This window comes from Toxorhynchites rutilus, chromosome 1 (assembly GCF_029784135.1).
Source record: "Toxorhynchites rutilus septentrionalis strain SRP chromosome 1, ASM2978413v1, whole genome shotgun sequence".
Taxonomy (NCBI): domain Eukaryota; kingdom Metazoa; phylum Arthropoda; class Insecta; order Diptera; family Culicidae; genus Toxorhynchites; species Toxorhynchites rutilus.
In genome coordinates this window covers 100,506,979-100,528,052 of record NC_073744.1, presented here as the reverse complement: position 1 = coordinate 100,528,052, position 21,074 = coordinate 100,506,979, and the positions used below count along the sequence as shown (strand labels likewise).

Sequence of the window (21,074 nt, the reverse complement as noted above, 5' to 3'; positions counted from 1 at the left end):
AATTCGAATTAAAGCTGCCGGCACCAAGCGAATATTTTTTAACGAATCGTTCGGACGGCGAAGTGGTAAGACTTGGTTCACTATAACTGAGCAATTTCGAAATATTTTTTATTCAATTAACAGAATCGAGATGACCTTTTGCATTTGCATCCTAAACCATGCATTTTGCCTCGTATTCCGACAAAAAATCAGAGTGTCGATTTTTGACAATTTTTTTTCGGGATGGCTGTAGATCTCAACGTTTCATACCATTTTCAGACATTCGGCATCAACAAAAAAATCGAAAACACCATTCGGCTGAAATTTATCAGCGTGTAAATTTATTAACCCTGCGCTACGGCAGTGTGCTCCATCGGAGTGATACCGCTGAACGGAGCACTGCGCCGAAAAGTGTGCGTTTTGATGCTAGCTATTGATGAACAATGAAGAATAAGATAAGTAATTCTGGTAGTTTTTGGTTGCTATTCTCTTGGATGGCTACCATAAACCTTTCTGTCTCAAAAAAGAGCTCACCTTGCACCGGTTTCGATAATACTTTGTTGATATGCGCTTGCTCTAAACCAGGGGTTCTCAAACTGTTTTGGGCAAGAAACCCCTTTTCCAGAATGAAGTCATACCTCAGACCCCCATAACCAAATTTCTTTGAAAATCCTATCTTTATTTTTTTTCTTACGTAATAATTATCAAAAACATTGCAGTTCGTAGATTTTCAAATGGTTCCTTCGGTTACGGGTTGTTTGTAACCAAAATGATGCCTTTTTCGACAAAGTATGATGATGGAAAAACGAGAAGATATTTTTCACCAATGTTACACATCGCAGGATACTGTCTTTCCATATTTCGTTATAACCAGAACTTATGACGACCTTGGTTGTCCTGCTTGAGCTCCTCATCTGTGCTGATGATAATCAACATTTCTTGCATTATCACCTTGGTTCATCATGTGATATAGTACGGATTTATTATCCATTTTTTTTTATCCCATTTATTTATTTAAGGCTCACTAGCATTTTAGCTGTAACAGAGCCGAATTTTCATCGTGTACATGTCACATGGTTATCATATATCTATAATTAGCACATTACACAGTTGCCATTCGCCAGTATTCCTTCTATACCATTACATATGGTACATTCACACAGTAGCCATTTAGGCGTAAGAGTATTCTTTCTGTTCTTCCATTATCCAGTTGGACCACCGGACAGCGGAGACAGTTGAATGATCATTGTTGAGTTATTTATAGAACAGCAGCCCGATGTGTCTTGCAGAGCAGAGCAGTTGTATGGATGAATCGATCTTATTTCGACCGTGGATCGATCTCCATCGCTGATGATTGTAGCTATTCTGTAACAACACAAAGATGGTCAATGAGGGTCCTGAGTTTTGAACTCACGATCGATCGCTTACTAAGCGAACGCGCAACCAATGTGGCTACGGAGACCCCCTTATTATCCATTGAGGAATTTGAAAATTTTGAAGATCCTAAAACATTTTAGTAAAATCCTTGTGTAATGTGTCCAAGTGAGTGACATGATAATATAACATGGTCTGTGAATGGTTTTCTTCTGCTAAAATTTTGATTTGAAACAGATTCTGTACGGTACAGATTTTCATCAAAAAGTACAAATTGGTACAATTTTTTTCCGCGTGTGAAATTTCTCTCGAAAATTTTATTGAATGATTGTACACAGAAAGACTATGTATAAGCATCATCAAACACAGGAGTGATTCGAGGCTAGTAAACGTAAATGTACATTGAATTCGACTCGGATTGCGTCACCTCGTTAGATGGTAACTTCGCTACCATTACATTGACCTCAGAAAAAATTTCATTGCGGAAAAACAAATTAATAATAAACACTGCCAGCGGTGTTAATACCTAAGTACTAGTATTTGTAGTAAGTAAATCTAGATATAAAGTAAGCAAGTGAATATAATATTTTCTAGTGAACAAATGAGTATTTTTCCATATTTCATTTTTCTCTACAATGAATAATTCCAATGGTACAGATTTTTTGAAGAAAAAGTGCAGATGAAAAAGATTTTTCCCTTCTGGTACAGATTAAAATGTGGCAACAATGCTCATAACATATAGTGAGGACTGATGCAATTTAGGGCTCAGGTTTTTAGCTACTAAATGTTGTCTGTGAATCACGCAGTGAATGACCAGTACTTTACGCAGTTGTAACTTTGAGTGAGCTGTATAACCACGACGACGACAAACCTTTGATGGTGCACCATCGGTCTCAATGTTCTTCCATGGAATAGCTTTATCGGTAAAAAAATCGATCGATTCTCCTCTGGTATCAGTCTTCATCTTCTTGAATGGCGTTAACGTTCCCTGTGGATTTTTTGCCGTCTCAACGTATGCATTAACTAGCGTCATTTATTAATACTTAGTTGAGATTTCTTAAGCCAAATAACACACCTTGAATGTATTCCGAATACTCTTGAATACGCGTGACCACAGTGCAAGTCGAAGGAAATTTCTTTGACGAAAAATCCCCCGGCCAGAACGGGAATCGAACCCGAACACCCGGCATGATAATGTGAGACGCTAACCACTCGGCCACTGGTGCACTATATCAGTCTTCATATATGTAGCGAAAATCATTTCTTGGAACATATTTTTACCTTTAACACGTTGAGCCCAAATTTTTCTTACTGCGCTTTCCATTCAGCCCGCATCAAAACCGTTTGTACAAAATCATTGCCGGTCCCAGCTCCGAAAAATACTTATTGTATAAATAGAAATTCGACTATAAAGTATGACTAGGGACCGACGCTGGGCTCAACGTGTTAATATATCGAACATACCCTAACAACAGAGCTTCATTGCTAGGTAATGTAGACTCGTACAACTGGAGAGAAAATCTGTTGGTCTATAATAAAAATGAATAACATATAGCTATGTAAACACGTTGTACTCTCTTGAATGAATTAGAAGTTGAGTACATTATCATTCAAGCTCCAACGTATTTCAGAACTCAAATGAACTTGCAACCTAAGGGCCAGCTTGTTATACTGTAAAATGTCAGGAGCATGTTTGGACATGAATTTGATGATGACTTGATTCGTGTTAAATCGCGTATATGATTAAAATACAGAGAACTTTTAAACATGCCTGAAGAAGTCGTACGATCAAACACATTATCTTGCACGAACCTGTTCACGTTTTTTTACTTGCCGAATTTTTCATCTTGTACTTTTTGTACTTTTTTTATTTTTATCTTGCACACACTCATCGTCTTGTTGAGTTTCAAAATGTACAAAAATAATACTTTCTACTAAGATATTAGTCATTTTAATTTTCAGTCATATATATATAATATTCTGTGTTTTACAGATTTTTCGCCAAATTTTAGATACCGAATCTGTGTATACGAAATTACAGATATTGTGTAAAGATACAGAATTCGAAGATTTTTTTCAATTCAGATTTAAATATTAAATTAATTACAGTGCATTTTCTCTGTCTACCTTCTTACTAGTAAACTTTGTTTTTTCATCGTTGAGTCATGAAGATATGAACCTTGATTTATAAGAATGTTGAACCATATGAAATGTCACCTCACTTCTCCATTCCTGCTAAGGACGTTTTTGGGACACTTTTTGATAATTCCGCATTCATCAGCGTGTGTTGAGTGAATATTCTCCCTTTACAATACCAACAAAACGAGGTTCTGAAATCGGTTGGTTTCCATAATGATAGACTCTGTTTTGAAAGCAAAGAACTATGTACCGGCTCAAGGAGGCGCGTCATCATACAATTTATTATGTGAAAACTTATTTTATGATTTATTTTGGTGTATCGATACGACTTAAACAAACCATGATAAAAAAATAAATTCAAAATGAAAATAAACCTTTCTATTAATTTTTTCCGTAAGTTTTTTGATACTGATTTTTACTAAAAATACAGATATACAGATTTCATCAAAAAAATTTACTGAATTAAATGTGTCAACCCTGGTCATTCATACAACAGGGTGGTTCACGTAACACAACTTATGAAGCATCTTAAATATTTCAAATAACTTGTTAAATAAGAATTGTTATTTTACAGGGATCGATATTCAGACCTCGTCGACCCCCAAAATCAATTTTCGTTTATGTAGACCCCTGGAAAACCTAAATCGACCCCAGGTGGTCGATATCAACCACTTTGAGAAACCCTGCTCTAAACGATGGGAGTGCGTCCCATGAATTTCTTCTTCCTTCCATTATGTTATTGTTATCCGAAAGGTGTATGAATATCCTAATATTGTCCCGGAAATATGTCATTTAACACACGTTGTATGTGCACCCGTGGCCGAGTGGTTAGCGTCTCACATATCATGCTTATTATGCCGGGTGTTCGGGTTCGATTCCCGTTCTGGCCGGGGGATTTTTCGTCAAAGAAATTTCCTTCGACATGCACTGTGGTCACGCGTATTCAAGAGCTTGCCCCTCGGAATACATTCAAGGCGTGTCATTTTGGCTTAAGAAATCTCAACTAAGTATTAATAAATGACGCTAGTTAATGCATACGTTGAGACGGCAAAAGTTCCACAGGGAACGTTTACGCCATTCAAGAAGAACACACGTTAAAGCGAGCGGAGCCCCGACAACGAATTTTCTGTTAAACCCGTGTCAGTCGTTGTGGACCGCCGCGGGCCTTTCTTAAAAAAGAAAAAAGACGGGTGGGTAATGTCGGGGACATAACCGGAGTGACGTAGGACTATACAAAGGGGACAGCTTTTGCTAAATATATATTTCAAATATATTGTTTTATTTTCTTCTCCTTCGTGAATACCTACCTATATACCTGAAAAATGGATTAGTTTACTGTTTACTCTTTATGAACATGTTGGGGGTTCTGAAAAGAACCTTTGGTGTTGTGTTTTTGCGTTTTTTGTTACAAACTTGATTCTTGATTTTTTTCTGAAGGCTTTGTACTTATTAAATGTTCAACGCCGAGCATCTTTCGGCGTATGCACATATCGTACAATCAAAATGATGGCTGTGACAGGGAATGCATAGGTGGTCATCAGCTCATTCACTATCATATATTTCACTATTGAGCATATTATCGTACCTTAAACTGTGGTTTCGGAGACGAATGAATTGTAAGATTTGTAGTCTCCGCAAACAAAATAAATAAAAATGAAAAGTAAATACACAGACATAAATGACAGTAAATACAGGGACGGATGACCTTTGGATTAAAGTCCCTTAAAATAAGAACAGAGCAGCAGGAAATACATAGCTCATCATGTTGCTCCTTAGTTATTTTTCTATACAATGCAGATGTAACGTCCGTCAATTTTCAACATCAGTTATCAACCAAAGAAAGCAGTTCTTGCTACCGAGAAATTTCGTTAATGCCATCCTGCATACAATGTGTTGTAATTTGAAGCCACTTTTAATTCGGAAACCATGTATGGGTTTGTGAAAACTGAATGATCAATTTAAAAGACCTCAGCCACCAATAAGCTCAAGAACAAGCATAAACAAAATAAATCGGTTTATATTATATGTCATATTATGTCACTTTAGAATGCATTTTGAAATATATTGTGAAAAACTTTTAATAACTCTTCTTTGAAAGGTTTAATGGCCCTGAAAAAGGCCGTGTTTTACGGTGGCTGGTTTTGCCACCAAAGCAGTCTGTATAAACAAACTTTTTCCTTTTTCTACATGCTGCCGTTTTGCGATTGCGTTTGCCACTCGCTGAAACTAGTTGTTGCCACCGAACCGAATGTGCTCTGTTCTGTAGGCGGGTTTTCGTATTGTCGTGAGCAGCTTTGAAAGCCAACTCGAGTACTCCGGCGGGCGAAATTCTATAACCGCTATTAGGTATACTGGTGCTCCGGCACCAATCCGTTGATGCGATGTGATGTGAAACGATGCCATACAATCAAACTGATTTACGGTTTGAAAGAGAATGATATATTTTTCTGCGGGTCCGCGCGTTTTGTACTTTGGCGGTACACGCTCACAGGATAGAGATAAATCAGCAGACTCAGCCAAAGGGGCGAGTCCAACGAGACGAACGAATGAGCGTTAAAAGGCAGCGATGGCAAAAAAATACATTCATTACGATTTGTTCGCTCGTTGGATTCACATGCAGTTGTTTCTAACAAACACGAAGGTACCGAAGACTAGTGGAATAATGGAAAAGCCGCCAAAAAGTTCGGCACGGCGCAGAAGAATATCTCGGAAACCGACAAGAGGGAGAAGAAGGAATCATATGCTATCTACATCATAAGGTGCTGAATCAGGATCATTCCGACACCGGTTTCTCATCGAAGGCGATGAGCGTCATGAGCTTCGTCAATGCATCCTTGAGCGTATCGTAGCGGAAGCCTCACGTCTGACCCACTACAATAAGCGGTTAACCATTACGGCGTGGGAAATTCAGATCGCAATCAGTCTGTTGCTGCCCGGTGAACTTGCATGCCGTTTCCGAAGGTACCAAAGCGGTGAAGAAGTATACCAGCTCCAAATAAAGAGCGTTTTCCGACTGCTGATTCGGAAGCAAACACTAAAAAGGGTCCTTTTCAGGACCACACAATCATCTTTTAATCTAAAGAGTTTATTGTTTTGTTATCACTCGATGTACCCATCATGTTCGGCTAAACCTTCCTGTTTAGCGATTGCGTTTGCCACTCGCCACAGCTTTCACAGTTGGAAAATTTCTTCCCATCCAGCTTGAGACATGTTGGGTCATAACTTGGACCCCGAACTCCATGTTTACAAAAATGTCCAACTAAATATGTCGCATTACAGGTCCGTCCAATTAGCTAAATGTCGAACTAAATGTAAATTAATGTACTTTCAATCTGGAAGCAATTTAAGAATTTGTGAAAATTGAATAATCCTGAAAGTCTCCAACCATCAATAAGCTGAGCACAACTGCCAAATTCTCAAACTCATCATATTCTGGCAAACAAATTATGAAAAAATCAATTTGTATCTAATTATTATTTTGGATAGTATTTTAGAATGCATTGAACTGTATTTCGTAAACTCTTTTGAAAGGTTTAATGGCCCTGATAAGCGCCGTGTTTTATGGAATGGTTCCAATTTAGAAAACTTTGTACTCGTGGTTTTGAAAAAAAAACCATTGCCGCCTTGTTCTGGTTTTGCCACCAAAGCAGTTTGTATAAAAAACAAACTTTTTTCTTCCGCTACCTGCTGTCGTTTTGCGATTGCGTTTGCCACTCGCCACTCGCTGCAACTGCCTGTTGTTGTCTTGATGTCCACCGAACCGAATGTGGTCTGTTCATAATGCGTGTTTTGTTATCGTCGTGAGCTGCTTTGTCAGCCAACTCGATCACTTTGGCGGCCGAAACTATATAACGCCGGCTAGGTGGACTGGTGCACTGGTACTAACGCGCTCGGCCTTGCTACCCTTGTGGGGAACTCCAGACGGTTCGAGCGGGGTTTTGCCTTTCCCTTAATTTTCCCTCCTTTACCATGTCCAGACATGGCTGCTTGGGTTGGTTTGTTGATGTGTTGTGATGCGAACCGATGTGGTGTACGGTTTGGATGAGAATGATCGTTACGGCAGCGTAGCGGGGATTTTTAAGCTGACTGGCTGGCACGAGAATTATGCATGTGTGAGACTGCGACCAATGTTTCGTTCAATTTTTTCTTTTTCCTTTCCAATCGTGCTTCATTCTATTTCGCTGCTGCTCTGGTTGCCCGTTTTGGTTGGTACGATTTGAGGAGTACAAAATGGACCAATCAAAAATGGGCACATAGTGCATTTGGACAATGCTTGTTATTTCACAATTATTCAATTATTTATCTCCAGAAAAATTAAATTTGATTCGTTATGATAGATGCGTATATATATTTCCTATCAATTGATGCAAAAACCTTTGCGATCTATTGAGAAATTCTCGAGTTATAAGCGTTCCAAATCTTGCAATTTTTCCTACTTGTTCAGTGCCTAGATTTTCATTTCACCCCCTATATCTTCCGGTTAGACGTAGTCCTACGTCAATAATTATCTAGCTTCGTCACTGTCGTTGCCGTTTCTACCCTCTTCTAACGAAAATTTCATGTCGATCCCGAGGAGGGTCTGGTGAGATTATCTGGATATTTTAATGTCAGTCTGTACAGCCATGTCGGCTCAATGTGTTAAGTCGCAATATTACTTACGAGTTCATTTTGAATAGAACACATTTTTAACCGAAACGTTTTATCATAGGTCTGTTGTTTCGCCTCAAAGGATCTGTATTATCCATGTCATTATTGGACTGTAATGGAGCGTTAATACCATATTCATTCGAATCATGGAAAGATGATTGCAAAGAAGGAAAAGATAAACGTGACAGTAGGTCGAATAATATCATTACCATAACAGCCATAAAACTTCAATTTTAGGAACACCAACAAAGACGACTACAAACAGAACGAGTCCAACAAATCCTGACGCGCTATGTGATCGACAATTCATAGTGATTGCGACGGAAAAACAGGCAGGAGTATTTGCTCTCCCGAGTCAGAATTGCGTTCATAAGAAAAGAATAACAGAATTTGATTTTGTAGTAAAAGCGGAAATAATCAGCATGAAAGGTATATTAATTGTTCATTATTTCGAGGGAAAAATTTTACATTTGAGATCCTGACATAAATCTATAATCTCTTTCCAGACAGCGTCTGTTTAATCTGTTATGCATCCAACGGACATTTACTTGTGTTCACTCTTCCTAGCCTAAAACCGCTGCTTGATATTGATTTTCTTCCGTTGTCCGATTTGAGGTAAGTGTGATATCCGATAGAATAAACAACGAGTTACAATTCAGCAGTCTACTGCCGACGTCCATCCTTTTATTCACTGATTTCATGACGTCACACACATGACATTCAGGTGCCACATAACATCATGACGTCAAACATGAATCCTTAGGATGCTACATCCTCCCCCACCTGAATAAAGTACAGCTCAATACATTAAAAAATTTCAGAACAATTACAGTTGATTCTCAATGTTATTGTGGCCGCTTGATTTATCTTGTTGCTCGTCGCGCTGAGATGGGCTCACAATTATTCGAGATTTTGTCTTCTGTCATTCCAATTTCATCGCTGTGTTGAGTGGAATCTACGTCCTGGGGTTCCGGTGTATTCGATATATCCGCTTGGTTTTCCTCCGATACAAAACAAATTAAATAAAAAAAAATAACGTAAAGAAAGTTAGACAGAAAAAAAGGTGTATGAATTTAATCACAATAATCATTTCTCTACATTATTTTATACTTTACCATCCAAAATATCTTCAGTTGCCTTCGTTGATGAGCCTCTGTCCCTGAACAGCTTCAAATGTTTAACATTCCGGTCAAACGTCTTATTGTTTGTCTTATCCTTGATAGTTGCTCGTCCTTCACCTGTTATTTGTACTACTTCGTGTAGTGCGTTCTTATACACGGTGTCCGCTTTATCATGTTTCTGTTGTGCCACTAGTACCATATCACCTACGTTTATCTGTAAATCGCCAGCTCCTCATCTTCCCGTCTTCCTCTCGAATATTTAGATTGAACTTCGCTATTCTATCACGATCACGCAACTCATCGTCAATAAATTGTTGCTGATCACAACGTAAATTCGGGAGAAAACCTTTGACTGGTCGTTTAAACATAAGTTCGGCCAGTGGTATCTTGGTGACATGATGCAGCCACGAGTTATAAGCCGCTACATAGTCTGCTAATGCTTGCTTCCAGCTGTTTTCCGAAGATTTGCGATAGCAGTAATTTTATTTATGCCCTGCATGGATCGTTCTCTGTTGGGTTTAGAGAAGTACTATGGACTAGTTTCACACCCCAGACGTCTTTTAACCATTCTATCAGCTCCGCGCTATTGAAAGGAGGTCCATTATCGGCTTTCAGCGTCTTCGGGATGTAATAGGTATTGAAAACTCGCCTCAGTACTCTTTTGACTGCGTCGGTGTCGGTTCTATCCATCGGTACAGCCACAAGAAATCTAGAGTAATTATCCGTCATGACTAATGCTTTTCAACTATGGGTATCTGATGCAGATGCAAAATCCATTCATACATAATCCCAAGGGCTCTTTGTTGCCTTGCCTCAGTTGCCTTGATTGGCAGTGGTTTACTTCCTTTGACAACTAGTTGGCATTCCGGACAACTTGCTACAAATTCCTCGACCTGACGATCCATCCCTAACCACCAAATGCCTTGTCGGCTTCGTAGGCTGGCTGGAAGGAAGATCTTTTCTCGTTTCATTAGTAACTCATTTTGAACGTAAAGAACAGACTGGAAAGGTTGGTATTTTACGATGTGAGAAGGCCATTTTGTCGGTTTGCTCAGCCATTTGACAACATCCTGGAGCTTATTGTCTTTGGCGAATTCTTCTCTAACTTGTGCATTTGTCAAAGCCAACAACTGACTGTTAATTTCTTCCAAGTTTGCAGTAACAGAACATAATTCATGTGGTTCCTTATCCTTTTCAAATTGTTGGTCATCCTTTTTGAAACCAATTCTCGAGGCTGCATTGGCGATGTTGTTTTTACCCGTCACATGTTCAAACTTATACTGGAAATAATCCATCCTTAGCAACCAGCTTTATGATCTCTTTTATTAACCATGGACAATGAGCGCCTCGCTATCAGATCTCAAGATAAATTTTCGTCCCAGAAGATAATAAGAAAACCTCTCCATGGCCCACACTATGGCCAACGCTTCCCGATGCAACTGCGATTTTCCGCTCCTGTTAAGCTTTTCGATGCGGAAGCAATAATCCGACGTTTATCCGAACAATTCCCTCCCTGTGCTAATACTGCTCCTAAACCCCATGGTGACGCATCGGTATACAGAATTATCTCATCAAAATATCCTCTCTTTACTATATGATGTTCGGCGGCTTCCTCGAGATCTTCAAATGCTTCCTGATGATGGTCTACCCATTTGAACAGCGAATCAGTTTTTACTAGATCACGAAGCGGTTTCGTTTTGTGTGAAAAGTTTTTAATAAAGGAATTGATAAATGTCAACATTCCGAGGAAACTACGCACTTCAGAAATGTCTTTAGGTCGTTCAAACAATCGAATGTCTGAAATCTTTTTTCTCATAAGAACAATTCCATCTCCATCTATAGTGAAACCAAGAAAATCAATCTTAGTTTGATTGTACTCGGATTTCGCTTCATTAATAGTTGAATTATTTTTGCTGAGTTCAATCTTAACCGCCATTACACATGCTTTCAACTCATCCATGGTTTTAACCGGATACCAAAATATCGTCCAGATATATGATTATATTCGTACATTTTATAAGCAGCCTTTCCATTGTACGTTGGAAAAGTTCAGGTGCGCACGGTAATCTCGTGAAACGCATAAGCCCATTAGCCGTCAAAAAAGTAGTGACATGACGCACTTGTTCGTGTAATTCGATGTGATAATATGCATCTTTCAAGTCCAATTTAGTGAAGAAAAGATTTCCTTTTCCATTCGAAATCTCTGTCCTAATTTTCTCGAGACATGGCATCGGATATGGTTCACGAATAATAGCTCTGTTTACTGCCCAGTAATCGACAACGATACGAAAATCGCTGGACCCTTTAGGCACCAATACTAAAGGAGACACATAAGAAATCACATTTTGTTCTTTATCAGTCCTTTCTATGACGCCTTTCGCCTCCATAGCGCGTAGGCGCATATTCGTTGCTAATTCAAATGCTTTAGGGATATTATACCGGATGATCTGCCTTGGTGTAACCGAATCATCGACTTTAAACTTCACTCCTTTTACAGGGATTTTTGGAAACTGCATTGAGTCTAGTGGCTTAGTATCACCCGACATTTTGTTAGATTAAAGGTAACTAACGCTTTTGAATAGACCAATCCGCAACAGGTCCAGAGCGCGTGCTGTATCGTAACCTAACAGCGATAATTGCGTACCCTTTACCACAAAAAAATATGGCCAGTTACATAGGTTTCCCAATATCTGGAATTCCAATGCATGCTCTGAAAGAATATTTGTCATCCAGGGGCTGCTGATTTCCATATCCCTGGAGAGCTTCTTCAGGGTAAATCGTAACATCCTCAATAACAGTACGACAGTTTCGTTTAATTAATTGCCAATTACAACTTGTAATCGTATTGACTGTAGCTCCTGAATCAATTTAAAAATTTAATTTTTTCAGATCCAATAGTACAGTAAACAATTCTTGAATCTTCCCCTTTCAGCGGATTGGTATTACCTGTAATTAACTGTAAATGATAACAGATAAAAGAGAAAACGTTACAATTCATCTAGACTTTTTTCCTACAATTTAAAAAATATCAATATTTATTGGCAGTAATATTAACAGTACAGTTCCATTTCAGATTTAGATTTCAAATGTAGGAAGTATATAATTTACTCTTGAGTATTTTCAATAGATACCTGATTAATCATGTTGGCCTGTTCTTTGACATCGTCAACATGATCTCGCTTCAATGCTTTTCTGTCTGTCTGTCTTCCATATCTGCTACCTATTGTATTGCAAAACTCAGCGAAATGACCCAAAATGCCGCATTTGAAGCATTTAGCTCGAAACGCTCTACATTTTATTGGGCCATGACGTGTACCACACCTGGAGCAAATTGAGTCTTTCCTGCGACCAGTCCCCGGTTGCATATCCACCTCGCGCGGCCGGCGATTAAAACGATTGGATTCGTTTCTCCTGTAGGGTTCAAAACAGCTCGGCAACAAACCACGCTTCAATGAGTGCAGAGCATTAACCACCTTGTACCCTGACTCCTCTTCAGCATCTTTTGTTGGTGCAATATGAATTTTGTCCTTTTCCATCTTGTCGTTCGCTTCTTTCGCTTCAGATCTAATATAGTCCAAATGTTTACCATACCTGATGATTTGCACAACATCGTTGTTCCAAATGTGTGACATTTCGTAGATTTTCTGAGAAATACCGGTAACCGAACGTCTCACCAGCGCTTGTACAAACTCTTCTTTACGCCGGTCCTCTCCAAACTCGCAGAATTTCGCCTGAAGTTCCAGTCTCAACACCCAATCGACAAAAGACTCCTCCACATTCATATGCATCTCGCGAAATATCATGCGCTCTTTATTAGCATCGCAAGTCTGATTGAAGTATATATTCAGAGCACTTATTGTTTCTTCGTATGTATCGCCTGTACGTTCTGCTACCAGTTTTTCTTGCATCTCAATTATATTCAATAAATTTTCGCCTGCGCCTGAATCTGACTGGCATTTTTTTTTTATGCCAGTCAGATTCGAAGCAGAATCAACGGCGCCTTTGCACGAGATAATGCGTTCAAACTGGTCTCGGAATCGTACCCATTCTGCCTTACGTTTATGTGTAGACTTTTAACGGCCAAGATCCAGACATCCACTCTGTATGCAGTCTTTTGCGACCGCCATGGTTTGGAAAAAAAATGCAGGACCCCTTGGAGCTTTGTTTGGAGAGCTTGGAGCTAGTATCCATTCATCTTGGCTTTTTCTTTACACGTAAATTCAAAAACTATCTGAAAACGACTACTAAAAACACTCGAGAGTCAACTGCACAGCTTTTTCCGTTTCTAATAATGGCTTCCCATCGCGCTAAACCAACAATAATGGTAACAGACATACGTTTACGCTGTCAAATTTCATCCATGAGGCAATGTACTGAAATACAGTTGTGGCTTATCTAAATCATTGAGCAACTTATATTTTCCCAAAGCGGCTTGCGAAATAAAAACGACTTCGTTTTGTCATCTCACTTTCGATACAATAAAACTCAGCAATGTTCAAAATTTACGAAATGGAGTATCGTCTGTTCATTTTACCATTCAATTTATTTCGCATTAAGTACTACTATATGACAACTGTTGGCCATGGGCTTTCCCCGACTCGACTTGCTCCAATTTGGCTTTGGTCTTCTACCAGCTCAAATCATTACCATCCCGATTTTTAAACTTGAAGGTGTTAGGCTTTCCCCGACTCATTATTCGTGATGTGTTGGCCTTGGGCTTTCCCTGGCTCAACCTTTACGACAGTTGGTCTTGGGCTTTTCCCGACTCAACCTATGCTATAACTGGCCTTGGTATTTCACCGGCTCAATCAATTGTTTTTTTTTGCTCTTGGTCTTGGGCTTTAGCCGACTCAATTTTTCCTCACATTGTTGATCTTGGTCTATTACCGACTCAACTATATGCATTTTATTGTATATTTCGGTGGGCCGGAAGCAAAATATTTTTATTTTATCGACTCAATCGATCCGCCATTCTCCGTCGCGGTATACAATTTAAAATTTTGTTGTTACCCCATTTAACTTCCATCTAAACGCTTCCGCAATTATCACACGGAATCTATAGTCTCACAGTCACGATTTCCGTTCGTTTTGGCAGGATCGCCAATGTGATATCAGATAGAATAAACATGAAATTACACGAGTTACAATTCAGCAGTCTACTGCCGACGTCCATCCTTTTATTCACTGACTTCATGACGTCACACACACATGACATTAGGTGCCACATAACATCATGACGTCAAACATGAATCCTTAGGATGCCACAGTAAGTTATAGTTGCATGAAGAATTTTAATAAGACAACAACTAAAAAAACACGTCGAGCTCTTTGAATTTATCACCATTATTATTGTTATTATATTTTATTATACTGTTATGGCACTTATCAGCATTTAGCTGGAATTTCCACCTACCCCGGGCTTATTGAATGCCAAAGGGGGATTCGGCTCTGTACCGGTCTGTATACCTTTTTTTCTTCCTCTCTTTATAAGTGCCTGCACAATCGTCGTGTTCTATGTTCATTCTTTGTGTGGACACCTACTGGACAACATCGTTGCTGGATGGGCTGGACGGCGAGGGATCGAGTGCCTTTCTCAAGGCAAGAGGGCGGAGGTGGTAGCGCTGGAGTAGAGTAGAGTAGAGTTTTCAAAGGGCCTTTCTCAAGGCTAGAGACGAATGAACTGCAAAAGTTTAAAGTCTCTATAATACAATACCTTCCTTCCTTCGTGTTCTAATTGTGGTAATTCAAGAACCTGCGTACCATGTTACATCTCCCAAGAATCACCGCTTTCTGCAGAACCGCAAACAGCTCGGTAACTTGCAGCTCCACCAAAGACTGCGTGAGAGATTGTGAAATTAAACCAGTTGCTGAGAGCACTACTGGTATAATGCGGATGCCTTTCAAGTGCTACATTTGTTTTAATTCTTCCGCCAAGTCGTGATACTTGGTTATTTTGGCAGCAAACGTAGATTGCAGATTGTGCTCTAACGGTATTGCAATGTCTATTATTAGCACTTCTTACTTATTTTTACCGTAAATTTGGTTGATAGAAACAATTAAGATTTTTATGCATTTAGAGGTAAATTAGTTATAACATTTTAAAAATCTCCATCTTCTAATTTTTATGTTTATATTATGTTATGTCAAATGTTTCATAATTGCATCCTGTTCTATTTATTTCATGTTTCATATGGAAGCAATACAATCCTTCTATTTAGCGTACATTTTGAAGTAAAGCCAGCAGAGCTCGAAACAAAAAGAAGTTCAAAAAGTCACAGGAGGGTTGTGTCCGAGACACGACCGCACAGTTGACGTAGGATTCCGTCAGACTATCTGTTGATTTTGGATATGTTAGAATAATTACATCGTTAAACTCTTTGATATTGATTCGGTGGCCCTGAAAAGGGCCGTTTTGTTTGGTTGTTGAGTATTGTTTATTCACTCCATCAGTGTTTACCGAGTGAGGATGACGGAAGGATGGTAAACAGTCGTTGGATAGAGCGCATCAGATAAAAAATACCAAAGTGGAACGAGGTATGATGAAAATCGCCCTCTGTGATCCAAGACGAGATGCCTCCTGTGTTATGTATGGATGAAATAAAGAGAAAAAAAAAATCACCAATGTAATATAAGATAATTACCAATACCGAACACAATTATCAATTTTTCTCATCAGTAAAAACATGTTACTTTACTTTAATAAGACAACAACTAAAAAAACACGTCGAGCTCTTTGAATTTATCACCATTATTATTGTTATTATATTTTATTATACTGTTATGGCACTTATCAGCATTTAGCTGGAATTTCCACCTACCCCGGGCTTATTGAATGCCAAAGGGGGATTCGGCTCTGTTATACCTTTTTTTCTTCCTCTCTTTATAAGTGCCTGCACAATCGTCGTGTTCTATGTTCATTCTTTGTGTGGACACCTACTGGACAACATCGTTGCTGGATGGGCTGGACGGCGAGGGATCGAGTGCCTTTCTCAAGGCAAGAGGGCGGAGGTGGTAGCGCTGGAGTAGAGTAGAGTAGAGTTTTCAAAGGGCCTTTCTCAAGGCTAGAGACGAATGAACTGCAAAAGTTTAAAGTCTCTATAATACAATACCTTCCTTCCTTCGTGTTCTAATTGTGGTAATTCAAGAACCTGCGTACCATGTTACATCTCCCAAGAATCACCGCTTTCTGCAGAACCGCAAACAGCTCTGTAACTTGCAGCTCCACCAAAGACTGCGTGAGAGATTGTGAAATTAAACCAGTTGCTGAGAGCACTACTGGTATAATGCGGATGCCTTTCAAGTGCTACATTTGTTTTACTTCTTCCGCCAAGTCGTGATACTTGGTTATTTTGGCAGCAAACGTAGATTGCAGATTGTGCTCTAACGGTATTGCAATGTCTATTATTAGCACTTCTTACTTATTTTTACCGTAAATTTGGTTGATAGAAACAATTAAGATTTTTATGCATTTAGAGGTAAATTAGTTATAACATTTTAAAAATCTCCATCTTCTAAGTTTTATGTTTATATTATGTTATGTCAAATGTTTCATAATTGCATCCTGTTCTATTTATTTCATGTTTCATATGGAAGCAATACAATCCTTCTATTTAGCGTACATTTTGAAGTAAAGCCAGCAGAGCTCGAAACAAAAAGAAGTTCAAAAAGTCACAGGAGGGTTGTGTCCGAGACACGACCGCACAGTTGACGTAGGATTCCGTCAGACTATCTGTTGATTTTGGATATGTTAGAATAATTACATCGTTAAACTCTTTGATATTGATTCGGTGGCCCTGAAAAGGGCCGTTTTGTTTGGTTGTTGAGTATTGTTTATTCACTCCATCAGTGTTTACCGAGTGAGGATGACGGAAGGATGGTAAACAGTCGTTGGATAGAGCGCATCAGATAAAAAATACCAAAGTGGAACGAGGTATGATGAAAATCGCCCTCTGTGATCCAAGACGAGATGCCTCCTGTGTTATGTATGGATGAAATAAAGAGAAAAAAAAAATCACCAATGTAATATAAGATAATTACCAATACCGAACACAATTATCAATTTTTCTCATCAGTAAAAACATGTTACTTTAATGTTACTTCTCGAGCGGGAACACACACTTCTGATTGGTCGAAATTGACGACAAATGCAGCGGGTCCCTAACAGAGACATCAAAGCCAAGCTGCCTAGGGGAAATCGGCATTGCAAATGCATTAAAGTAGAGGAGCTTTTGTTCTCACTGGAATTTGTTCCCTAACAGAGACATCAAAACCAAGGTGCCCGAGAGAAATCGGCATTGCAAATATATGCAAGTCGGGGGCAATTTTGAATTGCAAGTAAGGTGAGTGATACGATTAATTATAGCAAATGAAATTTAAATTTGGAACTTTAATGTTGGTTGCTTCATGAAATTTCATATCAATGACCGATCGCGTTGTGTAAAAAATTTAGCACAAGTGTAAGTGTAAAATTGTATTTGGTAGCAGTTGTGTTAAAAATGACTTGAAATATGAAACATGATTTATTTCAATTTTCATAAATAAAAACCTAGGTATGTTCCCGCTCGAGAAGTAACATTAAAGTAACATGTTTATACTGATGAGAAAAATTGATAATTGTGTTCGGTATTGGTAATTATCTTATATTACATTGGTGAATTTTTTTTCTCTTTATTTCATCCATACATAACACAGGAGGTATCTCGTCTTGGATCACAGAGGGCGATTTTCATCATATCTCGTTCCACTTCGGTATATTTTATCTGATACGCTCTATCCAACGACTGTTTACCATCCTTCCGTCATCCTCACTCGGTAAACACTGGTGGAGTGAATAAACAATACCCAACAACCAAACAAAACGGCCCTTTTCAGGGCCACCGAATCATTATCAAAGAGTTTAACGATGTAATTATTCAAACATATCCAAAATCAACAGATAGTCTGACGGAATCCTACGTCAACTATGCGGTCGTGTCTAGGACACAACCCTCCTGTGACTTTTTTTATACACTGTTCCAAATGTTTGGAAAGCTCCGCTCTCACGTCATCTTTTGATGATGACAGTGCAGCATATATAGACAATGACCAGGTGTGCCAGAAGGGTACTCGCGTAAGGCTAGGCGCAAATTGAGACTCGTATGGCGCGAGTAACTTGGCGCGATATAGCGCCTGTCTTTGTGGCTAATGAAAACAGATGGAATGGCGCAAATTGGTCAGATGACGCGAGATGGAGGAGCGCTCGTGAGACACGACTCGCTCGACGCTGTGGCTGAACCACAGTGTCTCGTGCTGGTCATGCCGGTTGTGGTAGTTGTGTTGGTGAACAATCATATAGCGCCGTGAGTCTGACACTGTATGGTTGTACCGGTCGGAAGGTTGTGTTAGTAAATAAATATATCGCACAACTCTGTGTGAATCAGACATTGTATGCGAGTGGCACGACATTTACACCAAACTGCGACTCAATATGCGCTCCACCACGCTACGTTTGTGGCACGTATGAGTCGTGTTGATAGTCTCGTGTTCGCTTACGAGCGCTATACGCTTCTCAATTTGCGCCTAGCCTAAAGGTGGGACCAGAATGCCGCGTTATGCGTCGCGTTGCGACAATTGTGCGTTGACACTTCATTTTAAATATGTGTGTTTCCATTTAATCGAACACAATAATGCGTTGCGTCATTAGCATCGTTGTACTAAACGCTAACATTTGTTCTAAACTGCTTGCGCCGAATTCGCGATGACAGTGGCATGGTGTCGACGTCTGGTGGCAACTTAAAATTAGGGCAATAATTTGATTCCCAAACTCGTTAGTGTAATCTCTATCAGAGTAGAAGATACGAAGCCGGTTTTTAAATTCTAAATTTTGAATGAAAATTTTCACATCATGTTATTTGATTACTTGAAACACGTGTTTCTGACTTTCATTCAACCATATGGCTAAACAATTCCAACATTGCTTTTTGCATCATGATATAGAGTTTTATTCATTAACAATTTTCGTATGAGACTTTTGTACCACCTGCAAACAAAAATGTTTTTCATTTGAATAGAATACTAGTTTGATATGGAAAAGCTGATCTTCATTCATAATTTTAATTTTGAAAACGTGTTCATTCCGACTGAAAATCAGCTATTCTTTCACGCTTCCCTGAACTAGTAAACGAAGCTCAATGCCGCCAGCGCGGATATGTCAATGTGTTGTTTATAAAAACATTCAACTGATCCGTGAACTCAACAAGAACAAGATTTTCATACGAATTTTATTTTGTTTTTGTTTACATGAAAACTGGTGACGCGAATGCTAGATTGTGACTGCAAATCAACAGACTGCGTCGGGCGAATGTTTTAGTACAAAACGCAAGCAATGACAGCCGATGAGAAGCAACGCACAATGCGGCATTCTGTTTCCACCTTTAGTAAATAGCGTGCAAAATTGTTAAGATTTGTATGAATTTTTTTTGAAGATTCGTAAATTAATGGAAAACGGTTGGATATTTTCTTCTAAAAAATCTCATATTTGATGTAAACACGTTTTCATGTTTTACATAATCATTCCTCATCGATCAATTGTAAGAGCCGGACGTCTATTGTTCGTGCTCTGTTAGTAATAAATCGAAGCGGTTTTTTTCCTTCTTCTAAAGTGGTTTTTAGTTGGTTTTTTTCTGCTTTCGTCGCAAGTGAACTGCACCAAAAGCAACAGGACGCGCCTCTCTGGGAAGCCCGGATCGGTGCCCTGTTCATTCGTTCCACTGAACGCCGTCAACAAAACAGAGAAGTACAACAATAGATTTTGCCGTCGCGCTATAGTGTTTACCTTGTAGCGCGCGGCTTTGTATCGATCTCTAAATAGGGGTGTTCAAGGTTGTTCGGACACTTATAATTAATATTTTTTTTTTTGAAGAATTTTTTTTTGGAAAGCAATTTTAGTTTTGAAATATTTTTTTAGTTTACGTTAATTTTAAGTCTAAGTTAGTTTTAAGTTGAGTTTTTGCGCGCGCGTGTGTGTGCGTGTGTGTGAGAAAGTTTTTTTTTGTTTTTCATAGACGGTTGCGCAACCGTTATGGCGTCTGCTGATGCTATTGTTGCGCGGACGCGCTATTACCAACAGTCCTCAAAGGCACCATGGGTTGTTTTCTTTCGGCCCAAGGAGAAATCGTTGAGAACTCTTGACATTTCAAGAGATTTGCTGCGTAAGTATCCGGATGTCTTGATACGTAAAGAGAGACCGGACAAACTGCGTGTAGAAGCACCGACTTTTGATGTGGCGAACAAGATTGTTGACCACGAGATTTTCAACAGGGAGTACCACATTTACATCCCTTCTCGAGATGTGGAGATAGAAGGCGTAGTCTCCGATGCGAGTCTGAGTGTTGAAGAATTGAAAAAAGCATCGGGTTGTTTTAAAAACTCCCTAATTGGTGAGCTTGTGAAGATTCTGGATGTTAGGCAACTACATGCAGCATCTTTGGAAGACAACCAAAAAGTCTATAAGCCTTCACACTCGTTTCGGGTGACTTTCGCTGGTTGTGTTCTCCCGAACTATGTGAAAGTAGATAGTGTTTTTTTTCCGGTGCGCTTGTTTGTACCGCGGGTCTATAATTGCACCATCTGTAAAATTTTGGGACATTCTTCCAGCCATTGCGGCAACAAGTTCCGCTGCGGTAAATGTGGTGAAAAACACAGTGAGGATTCTTGTACACAAACATTGGAAAAATGTATCCACTGTGGCGAGAATCCTCACGCACTACAGGAGTGCCCAAAGTACAAACAGCACTCCGATAAAGTGAAGCGTTCTATCACAGGACGCTCCAAGCG

The 21,074-nt window shown here is 39.2% G+C and overlaps 1 protein-coding gene across 13 annotated transcripts in view; it reads left to right on the top strand.

Moving 5' to 3' along the window:
• LOC129761766 (syntaxin-binding protein 5) overlaps positions 1-21,074 on the top strand; it is a 722,498-nt gene that overhangs the window by 457,615 nt on the left and 243,809 nt on the right. For all 13 annotated transcript variants that reach the window (XM_055759517.1, XM_055759518.1, XM_055759514.1 and 10 more), the window contains 3 exons: positions 8,201-8,326; positions 8,377-8,568; positions 8,646-8,754. In XM_055759517.1, the coding sequence (XP_055615492.1) occupies positions 8,201-8,326; positions 8,377-8,568; positions 8,646-8,754 (427 nt within the window). The remainder of the gene's footprint in view (positions 1-8,200; positions 8,327-8,376; positions 8,569-8,645; positions 8,755-21,074) is intronic.